Source organism: Anopheles moucheti, chromosome 2 (genome assembly GCF_943734755.1).
Source record: "Anopheles moucheti chromosome 2, idAnoMoucSN_F20_07, whole genome shotgun sequence".
NCBI lineage: Eukaryota > Metazoa > Arthropoda > Insecta > Diptera > Culicidae > Anopheles > Anopheles moucheti.
The window spans coordinates 42,245,376-42,261,865 of NC_069140.1; the positions used below are offsets into that span (position 1 = coordinate 42,245,376).

At 46.9% G+C, this 16,490-nt stretch overlaps 5 protein-coding genes across 5 annotated transcripts; 3 read left to right on the forward strand and 2 right to left on the reverse strand.

Annotated features, from left to right (window-relative positions):
* The first annotated feature begins 216 nt into the window (after positions 1 to 216).
* LOC128298205 (uncharacterized) lies at positions 217 to 1,723 on the forward strand. Its single transcript, XM_053033950.1, has 2 exons — positions 217 to 292; positions 369 to 1,723. Exons 1-2 carry the CDS (start codon positions 217 to 219, stop codon positions 1,643 to 1,645), a joined length of 1,353 nt encoding a protein of 450 aa, XP_052889910.1. The 3' UTR covers positions 1,646 to 1,723.
* Positions 1,724 to 1,913: 190 nt separating this feature from the next.
* On the reverse strand, positions 1,914 to 5,927 carry LOC128309897 (eukaryotic translation initiation factor 3 subunit A). The gene is made up of 3 exons (XM_053046395.1): positions 5,743 to 5,927; positions 2,376 to 5,600; positions 1,914 to 2,309 (listed from the first exon to the last, which is right to left on the reverse strand). The coding sequence occupies exons 1-3, from the start codon at positions 5,789 to 5,791 to the stop codon at positions 2,248 to 2,250; spliced, it is 3,336 nt and encodes a 1,111-aa protein (XP_052902355.1). The 5' UTR covers positions 5,792 to 5,927; the 3' UTR covers positions 1,914 to 2,247.
* A 385-nt stretch (positions 5,928 to 6,312) lies between these two features.
* LOC128309517 (AN1-type zinc finger protein 2A) lies at positions 6,313 to 7,992 on the forward strand. The gene is made up of 2 exons (XM_053045928.1): positions 6,313 to 6,602; positions 6,690 to 7,992. The coding sequence occupies exons 1-2, from the start codon at positions 6,505 to 6,507 to the stop codon at positions 7,342 to 7,344; spliced, it is 753 nt and encodes a 250-aa protein (XP_052901888.1). The 5' UTR covers positions 6,313 to 6,504; the 3' UTR covers positions 7,345 to 7,992.
* On the reverse strand, positions 7,596 to 8,417 carry LOC128309518 (vacuolar protein sorting-associated protein 29). Its single transcript, XM_053045929.1, has one exon. It carries the CDS (start codon positions 8,257 to 8,259, stop codon positions 7,711 to 7,713), a length of 549 nt encoding a protein of 182 aa, XP_052901889.1. The 5' UTR covers positions 8,260 to 8,417; the 3' UTR covers positions 7,596 to 7,710.
* Positions 8,418 to 10,149: 1,732 nt separating this feature from the next.
* Positions 10,150 to 12,500, forward strand: LOC128310235 (eukaryotic translation initiation factor 3 subunit D). The gene is made up of 4 exons (XM_053046825.1): positions 10,150 to 10,352; positions 10,445 to 10,564; positions 10,663 to 10,810; positions 10,877 to 12,500. Exons 1-4 carry the CDS (start codon positions 10,274 to 10,276, stop codon positions 12,276 to 12,278), a joined length of 1,749 nt encoding a protein of 582 aa, XP_052902785.1. The 5' UTR covers positions 10,150 to 10,273; the 3' UTR covers positions 12,279 to 12,500.
* Positions 12,501 to 16,490: the final 3,990 nt, after the last annotated feature.

Consider the following 16,490-nt stretch of genomic DNA (forward strand, 5'->3'; position numbering starts at 1 on the left):
TCGGCCGACTGTAAGAAACTGATAATGGTGATAAGATGCGAACGTTCATCCCAAACCTTGCAGGCAGCGTGATGCTGTTCGGGATCGGCCGAGGCCAGTGGTAAATCGGCATTGGACGTACAAACTTCAATTTACTTGTGGCGCCGCTGTGCGATACTGTGGTGCGTGTTGTTTCGTGTTTGATATTTGTGTTCGTGTCGGCGATCGCCAATGACGATGGCAAGAGGAGTAATCACCCTATTGTGGATCAATTTGATCTGTCTTATCAGTGTGGCTGTGTGCACCCCGAACGGTATGTACAACGTGGAGCACTAGCAACGATTAACGAGCCGTCCGACGGAAAATTCAATATTTCACATACCCAACAGCGCCCAAAAGCAATGCCCGGGCAGGTTTGCAGATGGCCGGAGAAACGCTCCTCTCGGAGCAACTGTTTGCCATCATCGATCTTTACAAACAGGAAGATCCGGTTGGACTGCCGGGCGCAACCATACCCGACCCGATGCCAATTCCGGAGATTAAGCAGTCGTTCTCCTTCGCCAAGATGCATCTGCGCAATGTGCTCGCCCACGGCATGTCCCGGTTTCGGATCCGCTTCTTCCGCACCGAGCTGAACAGCATGTCCATCACGACGCAGATATCGATCGACGAGATCAATGTCAATGGAAACTACACGATGAGCACGTTCTTTAACCGGGCCGAGGGTCCCTTCACGGTGCTGATGCGAAATGTGCTCACCAAGGCAAACGTGTCGCTGGCCGTTGAACGGGACGGTACGCTGCGCACCAAGGACATCGAGCTGGACATTGCGTTCGATGATATGGCGATGGACTTCCAGAACCTCGGCTTCATGGGTAGCATTTTCCAGAGTGTGGTCAACTCGGCATCCAACCTGGTGTACGACACGATGAAACCGTTCATGCTGTCCGAAGCGTACACGAAAATCCGCGAGGAAGTCGACACCCGGATGCTGAACATAACGGTCGAGAACGAATTCATCCTGCCCAACTCGATCTCGCCGCTCGATATGGCGATCGGTGAGATGCGTGGGATAGTGCGGGCCAAGGGGTTTGATCCCTTCCTCGTGCCAGAATACAACAATACGGCCGGCATCTTTGGCATGCAGACGATGCACACCTGGATCAGTGGTGGTTCCAGCTTCTACCGGTACGGTGACATCTCTATTACGATGCAGAACAACTCCGCTACGCTTGGGATGCACGTGGCAACGCAACGCATCACCGGTTCAACGCAATGGGAAATATCGATCGGTCGCGGAATGCTATCCCATGCCGGTCGGGCACAGTTCACGGTGGAACACATACGGGTTGAGTTCCGGGTCGAGCAACCTCTAGATCTGCGCAAGAAGCTCAAACTGCAAGACATTCAGCTAGAGCTCGGCAACATCCAGGTGCGCTGTGACGGTGCCGGTACGTTCGATTATATTATCGAGGCCGCAGTAAATATACTGCCGAATCTGCTACGTTACCAGATAATGGATGCAATCGAGAATCCGCTGCGAATGCGCATACAGGAGAAGCTGGACTGCATCGATACGGAAGCATTGGTGCGAAAGTACGTGAAGGAGTATGAACGGAACGGAATCAATATTAACTTTCAGGACTTCGAGCTTTGCGAACCGTAATTAGCGCTGTGGGCGCGAGTTCGTTCAATTCGTACGCACCATTTCTTTTAAAATGATGTTGATCGGTATATTATATTAGCGTACAATTTAAGTGTATAAGTCGTTTAATTTGGAACGTACAAATTTCGTTCCACTCTAGGATGCTTCGAAGAAGACAATAAAACCTTCGCCATAAACGTGAAGCGTATAAGTTCATTCCCTATTCCAAACTTCAATGCGTTGTAAGGTATAGGTATTTTACTTATCATTGAAACATCATGTATTTATTGAGAAACATTTCGTTTATTAACATTTCATAATACTAATCCCACCGTATTATCGTCTATAGCAAAATGATGAGACTATGGTATTTAATTTCTGATGAAAGCTTCACGTAAACGCAGAAAAGTTATTTCCCATATTAGTAATTATACTTTATTGTGAAGTTACCTAAGCATAGATGCCACTGTCGATCTCCTCTCTCCGTTCTCCTATATTACCATGCATGTCACAAAGGATATAGCAAACCGTTGTCAACGTTCAGATCTGTCCGTGAATCAATGGCAACACTAGCCGCAGACAGCATCCGTTGTAGAAGACCGGGAGTGTAGCCCATCTTATCTCTAACGGTGTTTCACATCCGTCCATCCTTCCTCATCTGGACCGGCGTTACTGCGTGGGGGTGCTGAAAAAAAAACAAGAATAAAAAATATTAGTAACATACGGTTATGTTTACGAATGCATGTCGTACCATTTTCCTGAGGGCGAGGTTCACGCTGTGGTCGTTCTTCCTTCGGTTTGGGTGCAGCCTCCTGACGTGGATTGCGCCAGGTGTCCTGTCGTCCTTCATCTCTCTGTCCTGGGCCACGTCGGTTTTCATCGCTGTTTTCGGTCGGACCGCGGCGCCAATTGTTATCACGGTCACCGCCTCGAGGACCACGGTCATCGCGACGATCACGAGTGAAACCACCGCCCGGACGATCATCTCCGCGGCGTGGACCACCAGCTGCTGGTGGTGCACCACCACCAGTACCACCAGCACCACGACGGATTGGTCCTCGATCGTCACGTTCCCCACGGTCATCACCACCACGTCGGATGGGTCCACGGTCATCCTGTCCACGACGCATCTCACCACCACGACGCATACCGCCACCGTCACGTGCACCTCCATCCTTCTCGTGATCTTCCGGTCCCGAACGCCACTTATCTTTGGGTCCTGCCTCTCCACCTCGCTCACGAGGTCCGGGTACATATCGGCCAGATGCCTGCCAGACATTCTTCTTCGGTTCATCACTACTGGTGGCGGGATTGGTGGTAGCAGCCGCTGGCCCTCTACGCCAGCTTTCTTCAGGTTTCGGATCACTGGCACCTCCAGCACGCCGGTCCCGACGACCGTCCGCTTCCTTCATCTGCTCAAGCTCTTCCTTCCGTCTGCGCTCCACCTCTTCTGCAATAGCAAGCTGCTTCTCCGCCAGCTGTCGATTCTTTTCGTCCGCAATGCGTCTCTCTTCGGCACGGCGCTCACGCTCAATGCGATCCGCCTCTTCCTTCTGCTTGCGAATTTCTTCCTCAATACGGCGCCGTTCCTCCTCCTTCTCCTTCAGCCATTTCATGCGGCGCTCTTCGCGACGCTTAACAACGCGATCCGCCAGACGACGTTTGCGTTCCTCCTCCAGCGCCAAATTGAACAGCTTCAGTTTCTCGGCGAACTGATTGCCACGCTCGTTCTTCAGCTGCTGCCAGTACACATCGCGGTCGGGCAACATTCGCTTCAACCGTTCCTGGCACGCCTCCGCATTCTTGCGCTCCGCAATGGTCGCCTCAATGCGGTCTGCTTCCTGCTTCTCCCAGAACTCTTTGTCCTGCACCGAACGGTCCTGCAGATACTTCTCGATGAGCGGAATCTCCTCCAGCCGCTTGGCACGCTCAAAGTAATCGATCTTCTTTTCCTGCGTCTTTAGGTTGTTGTCATGCGCCTTGCGCTCCTTCAGACGTTCCTCCGCTTCGCGGGCCGCAATCTCTTCCGTGTTCAGCTTGCGGATCTCTTCCTCGTCCATCTTCTTCAGCAGTTTCTGTCCGGTAGCGGTCTGTTTGATCTGCTCGATCTTCTCCTTCATGTTGCGCTCTTTCATCATCTGCAGCTCGTTTTCATGTCGCTTGCGCTCCCGCTCCTCATTCTCCGCCTCCAGCCGGCGCTGTTCAGCCAGCTTCAACATACGGGCCTGCTCCTCCGCCTGGCGCAGCTCTTCCTCCTCGCGCTCCTGATTCATCCGCTCGATGTATTCCTTGCGATCTTCGATCTTCTTCTGGCGCTGCAAAATACGCTGGTGCTCCTTGTCCGCATTTTCTTCGTACTGGTGCACCATCTGCGCCCGTAAACGTTCCCTTTCTTCCTTCTTGCGGTTCGGATCGATCGTAGCAATGGCCCTATGCAACACCACCGACATATTGACCAGTTGCGAACGGATCTGCTCCGAGGGCATCGACTGTAGGGTCGGCCCGTCGGGATGGTCCTCACGCTGGCTCTCCGATAGATCCGTTCCAAAATGTACACACCCATTGCGATGGTCGATTGTAATCTGCATATCGTTGTGACGCACACAGTCCACCAGAATACGCTCCAGGTGGTGGTAGTCGGCAAACTTTGCCAACTCTAGCAGACGCGGAAACTCAATCGTTTGATATACTTGTGAAATTTGACGCACCAGGCGCACCAACGTAACGTCCTTCAAGGCCTGCACGTACTGTCCGTACACCGAGTTCGGATCAGCCTCGATGTCGTCCACGATCTTTTGCACCTGTTCACACAGATTCAGTGGATCAAACTCCACCTCCAGCAGATGGTAGAGATGACGAAACTGGGGCGCTGCCAGCTGCAGAACATTCAATCGAATCAGCTCCTTGAGCAAGAGTGCCCTCGAGGGTGATTGTTGCAGCCCGAGCAGGAACGCCAGACGCTGAGCCTTCTCCATGGGACTCTTATCCGTTTCGATGAACCGATCAAACTCCGGATGGGCCGATGGTAGCGGAATAGCCAACGTGGCAATCAGCACATGCGTCGTCATGCGCTGGATTTCCTCTGCTGTTACGTTCTTCTTCATATCACGCGACAGCTGGAACAGTTTCAGCAGTGCAGAGGCGTGGAACAGCTGATTGCCTGCCTTCCAGAATACCATGGCCAGCTTCGTGTAGTACAGTGCCATTGTTTTCGGCAGTGGCGTTTTCTTCGACATTGCCATCAGCCCGTGAATATCTTCGATGGCCTTATACGCTTCCAACCACAGCTCCATCTGGATGGCAGAATCGAGCTGATGCAAGCGCGTCTCCAGATTGAGCTGCTGCGTTTCCGGCTTCGAGATGCTCACGTTCGCCGTCTGCGACGATACCTTGCTAATGTCCTCCAGATGCTTGCGCAGCTTCTCGCACAGCTTGCGGAACTCCATCTTACGGTTGTACTTCAGACAGAACTGAAATGCCATCCGGGCGATGTCGTGGTACAGCGTTTCGCAGTGCGAATTCACCTTCAGCAGCTCCAAACACTGGCAGTAGCTTTCCCACAGAAACTTTACCCACGGTAGCAGGATCGTACGGTCCGAGCGATCCTGAGCGTCCTCGCCGCACACCGCACTCATCAGGATCGATTCGGGCGTAGCTAAATTGTCCAGATCGTCAATGTCCAGGATGGCCTGGGACGACTGTTGTTGCGCTTGTTCCGTGCGCTCCTCAGCCATCTTCAGGTAACCGCGGATCACATTCTCTAGCGAGCCTACGTTCACCAGCTGGAACATGTTCCGGTACTGGAACAGACCCTCCTTCGCGATGTGCGATTTCTTCAGCTCCACGCAAAGATCCAGATACTTGAACATGACCGGTTCGATGACCGACTCCGACCAGTTGTAGTTCCATTTCTTCGCCCGGAACACCTCCTGGAGGGTGTCCAGGGCACGTGCCTTCTTACCAACATCGATGAATTCTGCAACGAGAGGTACCAACGACCGGCACAAATAAACACACAATCGTTGCGCATCAAAACGTGGACATTTGACGTGTCGTCCATATTGGAATTTGAGCCGCCCCCGGAGCAACCACCCCAGGGACCGCAAAACCCTACTCACCGTTCGCTCTTTTCAGAGCATTTTCCGGACGTTGCACATAGCGAGACATGGTGAATTCGTTAACTCTTGCTTGCGGCTCACTTTAGGTTGTTGTGCATACACTTTTTGGGCACGTGAAAATGAGATAAATCTCGTTTTTTACGGCGAAAGTTACAGACCGTACGGCCACACCGTATAGATCGCGTTTTTTGACAAATCGCGAAAGGAAAAAAGCAAAGCCAGCGCCGGTGACGTTACCGAACAAAATGGCGTCGCTTGACAGCTGTCACACGGTGTCGGTACACTGCCAGGGTTGAATCGAGTCGGTACGAATGGGGGATTGTAAACAATGGCTTTTTTGGGATTTTCTTCCCATCGGTATTCGTATGGTCGTGAAGCGCAGCATAAAATGTATTATGTGGTATTAAAAGAAATTTCCCCGTTATTTAAGCGTTTCTAATATCACCTTTGGCATTGTTTTACAAATTTTTCACATTCAAGGTCAGATTATCTGTCTAGCGTGATTGTCAAAAAAGATGACAAAACCTAAACATCTAAATTGTCAAGTCATTTCACGCGAAGAGACGCGAATGTTCAGGGAGGTTTTGCAGGCAATTGCTATACATAAATATACGCACCAACAGGCCTGTTCCATCTGTTTAATAAGTGACGTAGAGGCGCGAAGTGTAGGCACGCTTGGAAGTGACTCATCGATAGTGAAACGATAGTGCCGCATTAGTTAAAACACACACGGAAATACGTTCAACATAAGGTGCCATCACAATGGAGTTTCCGAATTTGGGCAAACACTGCTCGGAGCAGTTCTGCAACAAGTTGGACTTTTTGCCAATGAAATGCGACGCCTGTGGTGCCATATTTTGGTATGTATTCCGATATTTCGTCAGCGGTTTTATGTATAGTTGGCTTTATGCTTTACGTGTTTCCACTTCCGTGTTCTTTGTTTGCAGCTCGGATCACTTCAGCTACAAGGACCATGCGTGCCCTTCGGCCTACAAGAAAGATGTTCAAGTTCCTATCTGTCCACTGTGCGGTGATCCGGTTCCGACTCCGCGCGACGTATCGCCCGATATCACAGTGGGTGCGCATATCGATCGGTTCTGTACATCAGACCGAAAGAAAATATACACCAACCGCTGTTCGTATCGTAACTGCAAGAAAAAGGAACTTATTCCCGTTAACTGTAGCGTGTGTCGGTTGAACTTTTGCCTGAAGCATCGTCACACCACCGATCATGACTGTGCCGGACCGGCAGCGGGTCAGCGGAATCTCGTAGCAACGGCCGCCATTCAGCGACAAACCACTAGCAAATCAACATCATCCGGGCCATTCGCCGCCTTCCGGTCTGGCATTACAAGCAGTGCCAGTGCCGTCCGAAGCAGCGCTGTTACATCGACCACAGCAAACGAACACATTGCTATAATACAGGGCGGAATGTCGGAGGATGAAGCCCTGGCTCGTGCGATTGCATTGTCCATGCAGGAAGAAGATCAACAGGCACAATTACGCCAAAACCAGCAGGAACGAAATCCCTCCAATACGTCGCGCAGAATTGCTGTTGGTAGCGGAAATAGTGCCTCCAAGGACAGATGTATGCTTTCGTGAGATCGCTCTCGGTTCACAGACCATCATTCCATTGACGCTTTCAGGCGGCCAGCGACAATCAAAGTGCGGAACCGAGGGTACCCAATGCGAAGAAGAATGTAAAAGACAAACAGCTGCTGCTGTGCGATTTGTTGTTTCGTTTTTTCGGAGGTGGAACTTTTAAAAAACACTCGCTTGCTTGCCACTTTACCTTACTGCATATTGGCAGCAGTCACCATCACCAAAATGATGTTTCCACGTGTAAAACAATTTTCATTCACGAATACAATTATATTTATGCATAGTTAAATTCACATCTCTCGTTATTCGATTTACGCGTCCTATTACGGCCTTGCGAGATGCGCCCGTGGCACCACGGGACGGCGCTCAATTCTTCTTATACTCAATTCGTTCCACCTTCACGTCGTCACCGACAAGCTGGTACACGTACGTTACGACCGTCGTACTCTGGATGTCCATCAGCACAAAGGACGGAATGACGGAGGTGTCCAGCGGGTTATAGGAACCGGTAGCCGAGCCCGGATTGATGTAGAACTTGTTCTCGTGTTCGTACGCCTCGAACTTATGCGTGTGCCCCGATATCAGTATGTCCACGTCAAGCTGTCGCTGGATCAGCGCTAACGCTTCCGGATCGCCCCACGGCACCACCTGGTGGCCATGTGATAGTCCAATCCGAAACTGCCCGACGGTGACGACCTTCTGTTCCGGGTAGTTGGTGTTTTCGTCGAAATCACCGCGCACAATGTGCACATCGTTGGCGAGCGTCTTCAGATAATCGTACGATTCCTTGCTGCATAGGTTCCCGGTGCACAGAATGTGATGTATACGCCCCGGAACTAGCAACTTTTTAAACTTGGCCGGAACACTGCTGCACCGGTGGGGAATGTGTAGGTCGCCTAACACTAGCACCAGCATATTGGCATTTGCGGTGGGCCGAAGCTGGTGAATGAGTCGCTTAAAGGTTCAATTAACAGTTATTTCACACACTGCTCGCAAACGAATTCGAGCATACGATAACAGAATTGACTAAGTTAAGTGATAAGTCGCAATCGTAAATATGTGTGTTGTTTTCTTCGCTGTCAACTGGCTACAATTTGTGTCTTTATTTTTCCCCTCCCAAAAGGCACAGGGTGGTCCGTTGTGGTTTTCGTCGATTTTCTGTAGATAGTTACGTGCGAGGAATAAATGGTGAAAGATTTTTGAAGTTAAAAATATGTTGAAACAATGTTGTTCCATTTAAGAAATTAATATAACCTTAGGAAAATCATAAAATTTATAATAGTAATCGTTTCTTATTAAATTGTTCATTATTAATTCACCTTGGGTAATGGTATCAAGCGTAAAAAGTTGAAGACGTCATCTATGTGTAAGAATGAAAACCTTGTTTAAATACAGTGTCATCTATGTGTAAGAATTAAAAGCTCTTTTCACTACAGTGTCATCTATGTGTAAGCATGAAAAGCATTTTTCGATGCAGTGTCATCTATGTGTAAGAATAAAAAGCTTTTTTAGATTCAGTGTCATATATGTGTAAGAATGAAAAGCACGACACGCGTGGAGGTAACATTTCATTAATTTTCACACCAGTTTCAGCATGTTTATCACCCGTGATCGGATACTTCGATCGGACGGAAATTTTATCCCGAAAATCGAAAAAGTAACAGGAGCGAAGAACAGGCGTGGAGGTAACATTTCATTAATTTTCACACCAATTTCAGCATGTTTATACCCATGATCGGATACTTCGATCGGACGGAAATTTTATCCCGAAAATCGAAAAAGTAACAGGAGCGAAGAACAGGCGTGGAGGTAACATTTCATTAATTTTCAAACCAACCATAAAATATTATATGAAAAGTTTAATGAAATATTTCATGAAAAGTTTAACGAAATATTTCATGAAACTTTTCATGAAATATTTCATGAAACTTTTCATGAAAATTTTCATGAAACTTTTCATGAAAATTTTCATGAAACTTTTCATGAAAATTTTCATGAAATATTTCATGAAAAGTTTCATGAAATATTTCATGAAAAGTTTCATGAAATATTTCATGAAATATTTCATGAAAATTTCATGAAAAGTTTCATGAAATATTTCATGAAACTTTTCATAAAATATTTCATAGTTGATTTGAAAATTAATGAAATGTTACCTCCACGCCTGTTCTTCGCTCCTGTTTCTTTTTCGATTTTCGGGATAAAATTTCCGTCCGATCGAAGTATCCGATCACGGGTATAAACATACTGAAATTGGTGTGAAAATTAATGAATTGTTACCTCCACGCGTGTTCTTCGCTCCTGTTACTTTTTCGATTTTCGGGATAAAATTTCCGTCCGATCGAAGTAACCGATCACGGGTATAAACATGCTGAAATTGGTGTGAAAATTAATGAAATGTTACCTCCACGCGTGTTCTTCGCTCCTGTTACTTTTTCGATTTTCTTGATAAAATTTCCGTCCGAGCGAAGTATCCGATCACGGGTATAAACATGCTGAAATTGGTGTGAAAATTAATGAAATACGTGTCCTGAATATGTCACAATTTTCATTAACAGTTTTGTTTTTTTACTATAAGAGCCTCGGAAACATAAATTTAAACAATTTCCATACAATTTTTTCTTATTATGAGCAATTTGAGCCCATATTGTTACAAATAAGTTCAGGGTATCTTCAAACCCTATGGGCGGGGACTACCGAAAATGATGTTATTGTCTACAATGTAATTTCACTGCGTAAAGCTTTTTGTACAACCCTGCCATTGGTGTTTGACAGGTATCATTTCGGGCTGTCAAATAGAAAAGCAGCCACGTTCGGTCGCTTTGCTGATAAATTGAAGAGCACCTTTTTCTCCGGTAGTGCAGCCTAATTTTGTCGATTATTCGGTAAAACCAGGCATATTGTCGGTTCTCGGGGCAGCGCGTTTAGGATGAGTGAAACCATTAGCTGTACGCCGGAGATTGCGACGTTCGAACCGCCGCAGCTCCAATGCAACGAAGATAGCTGGGGTAAGCAGTTGTGTGCATGTCCCGGTTGTCGGGAAATAGATTGTAATACCGAATTTGTTTAACGCCGTACGGGGTTGTTTGTCTGTTTTTAGGTCCTTGCGAGTTGCCTGAAGCGTTCAAGGACATTCCTTATCAGCCGTTCAGCAAGAGCGACCGTTTAGGAAAGATCAGCGACTGGACGGGCACGGCCCAGACGGACAAGAAGTTTTCGAGTTAGTGTAACATAACCTCAATACTACATTTGTTAAGAAAAGTTTGGGTGGACTGCGTTTGGGTTTGTTTTTAATTGTGATGCTCTACTGTGTTGCAGATAAGTACGCGTCGCAGTTCGGCGGAGGCAGCCAGTACGCTTACTTCCACGAGGAGGATGAGACGACATTCCATCTGGTTGATAGTGCGAGGATCCAGAAGCCGCCTCATCAGCGAGGACGGTTCCGTGGCAATATGCGTAACAATCGGTGTGTGATTGTGGTAAGAATTAATAGTGGAACGAAACGTATTAACGTGCTTTATTTGGTATTTAGCTCGGGTCGCGGTCGGGGTGCCCGTGGTGGCGTACAGGTCGGTGGCATGACGACCCTTTCCAAGAGTGCGTCGAAGCTCCGTGATCAGCGTCGCGGTACCACACGCAAGTGGGGTATGCGTGGCCCGCCGCCAAAGATTCGCGATGCGTCCGTTACGGTGCGCCCGGATTGGGTAACGATCGAAGAGATGGACTTTCCGCGGCTGGCCAAATTGTCGCTGCCGAGCGTGAAGGAAGGCGAAGACATCATAACGTGCGGTACGCTCGAGTACTACGACAAGACGTACGATCGTGTAAACGTGAAGAACGAGCGACCGCTGCAGAGCGTCGACCGGATCTTCCACACCGTCACGACGACAGACGATCCGATCATCCGTCAGCTGTCAAAGACGGTGGGAAATGTGTACGCGACCGATGCACTATTGGCGACAATCATGTGCTGCACACGGTCGAACTACTCGTGGGATATCGTGATTGACAAAATTGGCGGCAAACTGTTCATGGACAAGCGCGACAATACTGAGTTCGATCTGTTGACTGTCAACGAGACGGCTAGTGATCCTCCGACCGAGGATGGGGCACCGCTGAACGCGCCGCGCAATTTGTCCATCGAGGCAACATTTATCAATCACAACTTCAGCCAGCAGGTGCTGAAGAACGGCGAAAAGGACCCGAAATACAAGTTCGACAAGCCGAACCCGTTCATCGGCGATGAGGAGGATGGCGAGGTGGCCAGCGTTGCCTATCGCTATCGTAAATGGGATCTAAACAATGGTATTACGCTGGTGGCCCGGTGTGAGCACGATGCGGTACTGAAGATGCCCCAGGGCGACATTCAGTTCCTGACGATCAAGGCACTGAACGAATGGGACTCGAAGATCGCGAATGCCGTCGAGTGGCGCCAGAAGCTGGACACGCAGCGCGGTGCCATCCTGGCCAACGAGCTGCGCAACAACTCGTGCAAGCTTGCCAAGTGGACGGTGCAGGCGCTATTGGCTGGTTCCGATCAGCTCAAGTTCGGTTACGTTTCCCGTGCGCACGTGCGTGACTCGTCCAAGCACGTTATCCTGGGCACGCAGCAGTTCAAACCGCAGGAGTTTGCGAACCAGATCAACCTGAGCATGGATAATGCTTGGGGTATTTTGCGGTGTATTATCGACATCTGCATGAAGCAGAAGGACGGCAAGTATCTGATCATGAAGGATCCGAACAAGCCGATGGTACGGTTGTACGACATCCCGGACAACACGTTCGACTCGGACGGTGAGGGAGAGGAGGGCGATGACGGTGAGGCTTTCCAGCCAATGTACGGCTATACGGCTGCTCCATCCTCGAGTGCTATTGCCGCTCAATCCAATACGATGGCCACTGTGTCGGAACAGAGCGAAAAGGCTAGCGCTTAACAGGGAGGCGAGAGTGAACTGCAGATTTTATCGATAGCCTTTCAGTAGCAGCAGCAGCCGCATCCATCAGTTTCATTTACCGGAGCAATTAAGCTAACCATAGTAGAGGGAGGGCGAGATCCTGGAACTCAGAATTAACATATTGCAATCGTTAAGTAAATAAAAATATACGAAAATGTCCCAGCAACAACACCGGCTTTGGGAGTACAAAAAATCCTATTGAACTGATTTTCATTGTTGCCTTCTGCTTGAAGTATGATTTCTCCAAATGATTGTACCTATTTATATAACTTTGAGTCTTGTGAGTCGTAACAAATCGCAGGTGGACGGTCCCAAGAGCACCAGACACGTGATGGCATAAATTTCATTTTGAACGCACATAAAGTACAATTTGTTTCCGGCTTTCAGCATTTTTGAGTGATGCACATACTGCTGTTCGCTTTGCGTCCCGTATTCATATGAATATAGTACGGTGCTACGAAACCCGCATGGATCAGCGGAATAGGATGACACAGCTTGTGTGAGATAAATTGTATCGCTTAAATCAAAATCGCAGTTGTATGTGTTTGCTTCCCGCTACGAAACAATCCTTTTACTTTGGTTGCGCTCGCGAGTGGGATATTGTTGGATAATTTACTGGATAATCTGCTTCTTTGTCCAGTGCACCAAACAATCGGTGTTACACAAGCGGCACACGGTCATCGATGCATAAAGACGCATGCTGAATTTTGGGTTTTGTCAACGGGAAAATACATTCTGAAGGCTTGTAATTTTTCTAAGATAACCGTACAAGTATGACACAAATAAATACGACAAAGAACCGTTATAATTGTAATGAAATAAAACAAATTATTAGAATACTGTTTCCTGGTCATCATCAATAATTTGCGACCTAAATTAGGCAACCTGCGCGGTCGTTTCTGTTCAAATCTGCTGTAGATAATGATTAACGTCCATTTCGGTTAACAGTTACAGCGCAAGAGAGCGACTCCTTCTTTGTGGTTGTAGTCCTTACTGTCTCTTTACATATCTGCCTGCGTTGCCTATATCTGACAATTTCAATAATTCGTGTCACCGAATTACTCTTTGGTTAGACAATGGCAACAACGGCTAGAGGCAACATTAGTGCAGGTAGAACAACATGAATCTGATATTATCTGCATCTGGTTGATGTAGCGGAAGATCAGCAGAAGAGTCCCAAAATGATATCCCTAATTGACTCCTCACTATGATCAACCTCGTGAGGTTCACTTCAAAGAACTATGGTTTTGCAAGCACTCCTAGACAGCATTCACCATTCAGCCGTCTAAATTAGAAGTAGTCAACCAACTAGTGGTTTGCCCCAACTGCCATTACGCTTACAGTCTGCGAGGAACTTGGAGATTCATCACTGTCTTTAACTTTGCAAAAGAATGTCTCAAAAAGGCAATTTTTTGAAACTTTCAGAATGCTGGGTTGTACATCACGCTCAAGAGATGTGGGTTGTTGTTTGTCGCAACAACAGAAAATCGAAAGGAAAGTAAAACACACTGAGTTTAAACATGGTTTTACTGAGTTTAAAGTTGGTTGTAAAAAGACTTAGCATACATTTAGGCGCATAGTGCACAATCGCTATTCTAACCGGGCCTCGACGAATGATAAAAAACTAACAAAAGTCCAATAAAGCCACTCTAAAAATGTGTTTTCCTTTTATTACCATTTGTGTCTAGAACTTTAAAAGGGATTGTTGGAATTAAAAAAAAAAGAAACATTATGCCAACAATCGGTTTACGTTAGCAAACGTTAACATTCCGGCCTGGATTAAACTGATCCGCCAAAACTTCCGTTGCTCCTCATCATTCCATCATCATCATCATAATTGACGTTACGCAGTGGGACATCTTTCATCACTTTCATTCCGCCCGCGGAAAACTTCCTTCCTTCCCCACCATTTCGCCTGTCCCCTTTGAGGGGCTTTGGGGGAGGGCGTAACATCTAACCAACGGGGCAAAACCTGTCGACAGCTGGAAAGGATTTGTGTACTGTGTACTTTCCCACTGTACCATCGCTTCTGTTGGTTAGCATCGTCCATCGTGCCTTTGCAAAACCTCCAAACAACTTACAAACGGCCATAGCCTTCGACCACAACAAAAGTCTAACGGTGCGAATTGAATAGAACAAAACGTCAAAGCGTGAAGTGGGTTTTACGCCACTACACAGATACACCTGAAGGGGATATTTTTTTCAAACTTGAGGAAAAAGAAATGAAGAAAAAAAACATCGGCACGTGTTGTTAGGACCGGAGGAACAAACCGGAAGTTTTAACAGCTGTTTGCCTTTCGGTGCGTTTCGTTCGTGGTTTATTTGTTTTTTTTTCTCCCTCCTTTCACAACTTGCTCACCACAATCTAGCCCTAACGCTCGTCTGCTAGGTATGAGGTGGGAAACAAAAAAATGTTTCGAAAGGACACATTCCCCGAGGATTAGTCTCGAGGGAGACACATGAACATATAGGGTGGAGAAGAACAAAAAGAAAAACAGCTCTATATCCGGTGGTAAACGGAAACCATTGCTTCCGTTTGCTTTGCTCCCCATGCTAAAGGCCCGTCTACACGTGGCATAGACGGACGTGAGTTACGCTGCGTAGTGAAAGGTGCGAATGTGTGTCTGTGAGTGTGTATGTGTGTTTGTAAGCATGTAAAGGCGGACGAGTTACGATATCAAGAAGCCAACGGCAACCCAAGACTGGGCGGAAGCTTACCCTGCGTATGTAAACATGACAGGGCAAGATTAATGATTAATCATCAAGATTCATTCCTGGGAGGTGGTTGTCCTTTGGTTCGGTGCGTTTTCTTCCCTTTGCTTTTATTTTTCTTCCCCCCGTACAACGGTGGGTGGTTGTTATATACTAGATGGACCGTACATCTCCTGAAGGATGGAGAACAAAATAAGGCCAAAAATAAGAGAAAAGAAGGGAAAGCAATGTTCGTCCAGACTGGGCGTATTCTCAAAACATCGTTGGTGCATGTTTTTGCCACTCGCTTCTCTACGCTTTCGCCACCAGAGCCGACCAGACCGTAGAAAGTTACATGCCATTTTTTGTTAGCTTTTCTTTTGAAGAAATCTTGAACTGTTTTTTTTTTTCGTTCAAGACGAAACTCTAACTTAGTACAAAATGTCCTCTCGAGCAACAAACCAAGAAAAAAAAGGGAAATTGGGTTTGGAGCGGTGGTACCCTTCGTTGGATGAAACATTACTTCTACTTTTTACACCTAGTTTCGTATCTTTCTGACTTGAGTTTTCTTTTTCTTCTACCTTACGTTACAGTGTACTGCCTGTTGTGGGTTGTTTGTTTAGTTGTGTAAAAGCTAACACTACATCCGGCGAAGATGGGGTATGGGGTTTTATTCTTCTTGTGTTGTGTAATTGTTCACGAATGTGATTGTTGTTTTTTGTCATTTTATTTGTGTTTGTTGCTGTTTCAATTCGCACTCTGCAACAGTTGTACAAAATGCGTCCGTCTACACCAACACTTTCGCATGTCTTTTATTTTTGTTTAATATAACAAACGTAAACTTCAGGAAACACGGGCATAAGGGTGGAAGTGAAGGTTTAATCTGTTGTCAAATATATTTGGTATATTTGTTTAGCAGTGGATTTCTATTTTTTATGCCACATTTTTCTGCTATCATCACTATGTTGTATGATACAGTATTGTATACTTAACATTGTTGCATGTTTTCGTTTATTTGTCCCTCACAACATCCCTCACAAAATTTGTAATTTAATTACTAAACCCATATATGTTTAAATGGAATCTAACCCATATATGCCGAATGTTTAATGGTATTTAGTGATCTTGACAGACTTATCGAAATTTTAAACATATCGAAACATTTAGGTGTGGTGTACACAACAAACTGAATACCAAAAAACAGTCGAACTTAACGGGCTGGGATATGAATGCGTACCAGCTAGTGAGTAACCACTTGATAGTTGAGTAGTTTGACAGACGTGTATCTGTAACTTCTCAAATTTGAAGAACCTCCTCCGGATCCTCAACCTGCACATCCTTTCATTGATCTCCTTTCCATCGCACCTCTTGAAGTGCTACAACTCCGAAGCCGCGGGCCCTCACCTCGTCCGCAAGAATGCGGGTACTTCCGGGTGCCGTAAGGGATCTTCCTTGTTCCATGTTCCATGTTCTAAGTTTCCAATCGTTAGTCCTATTTGT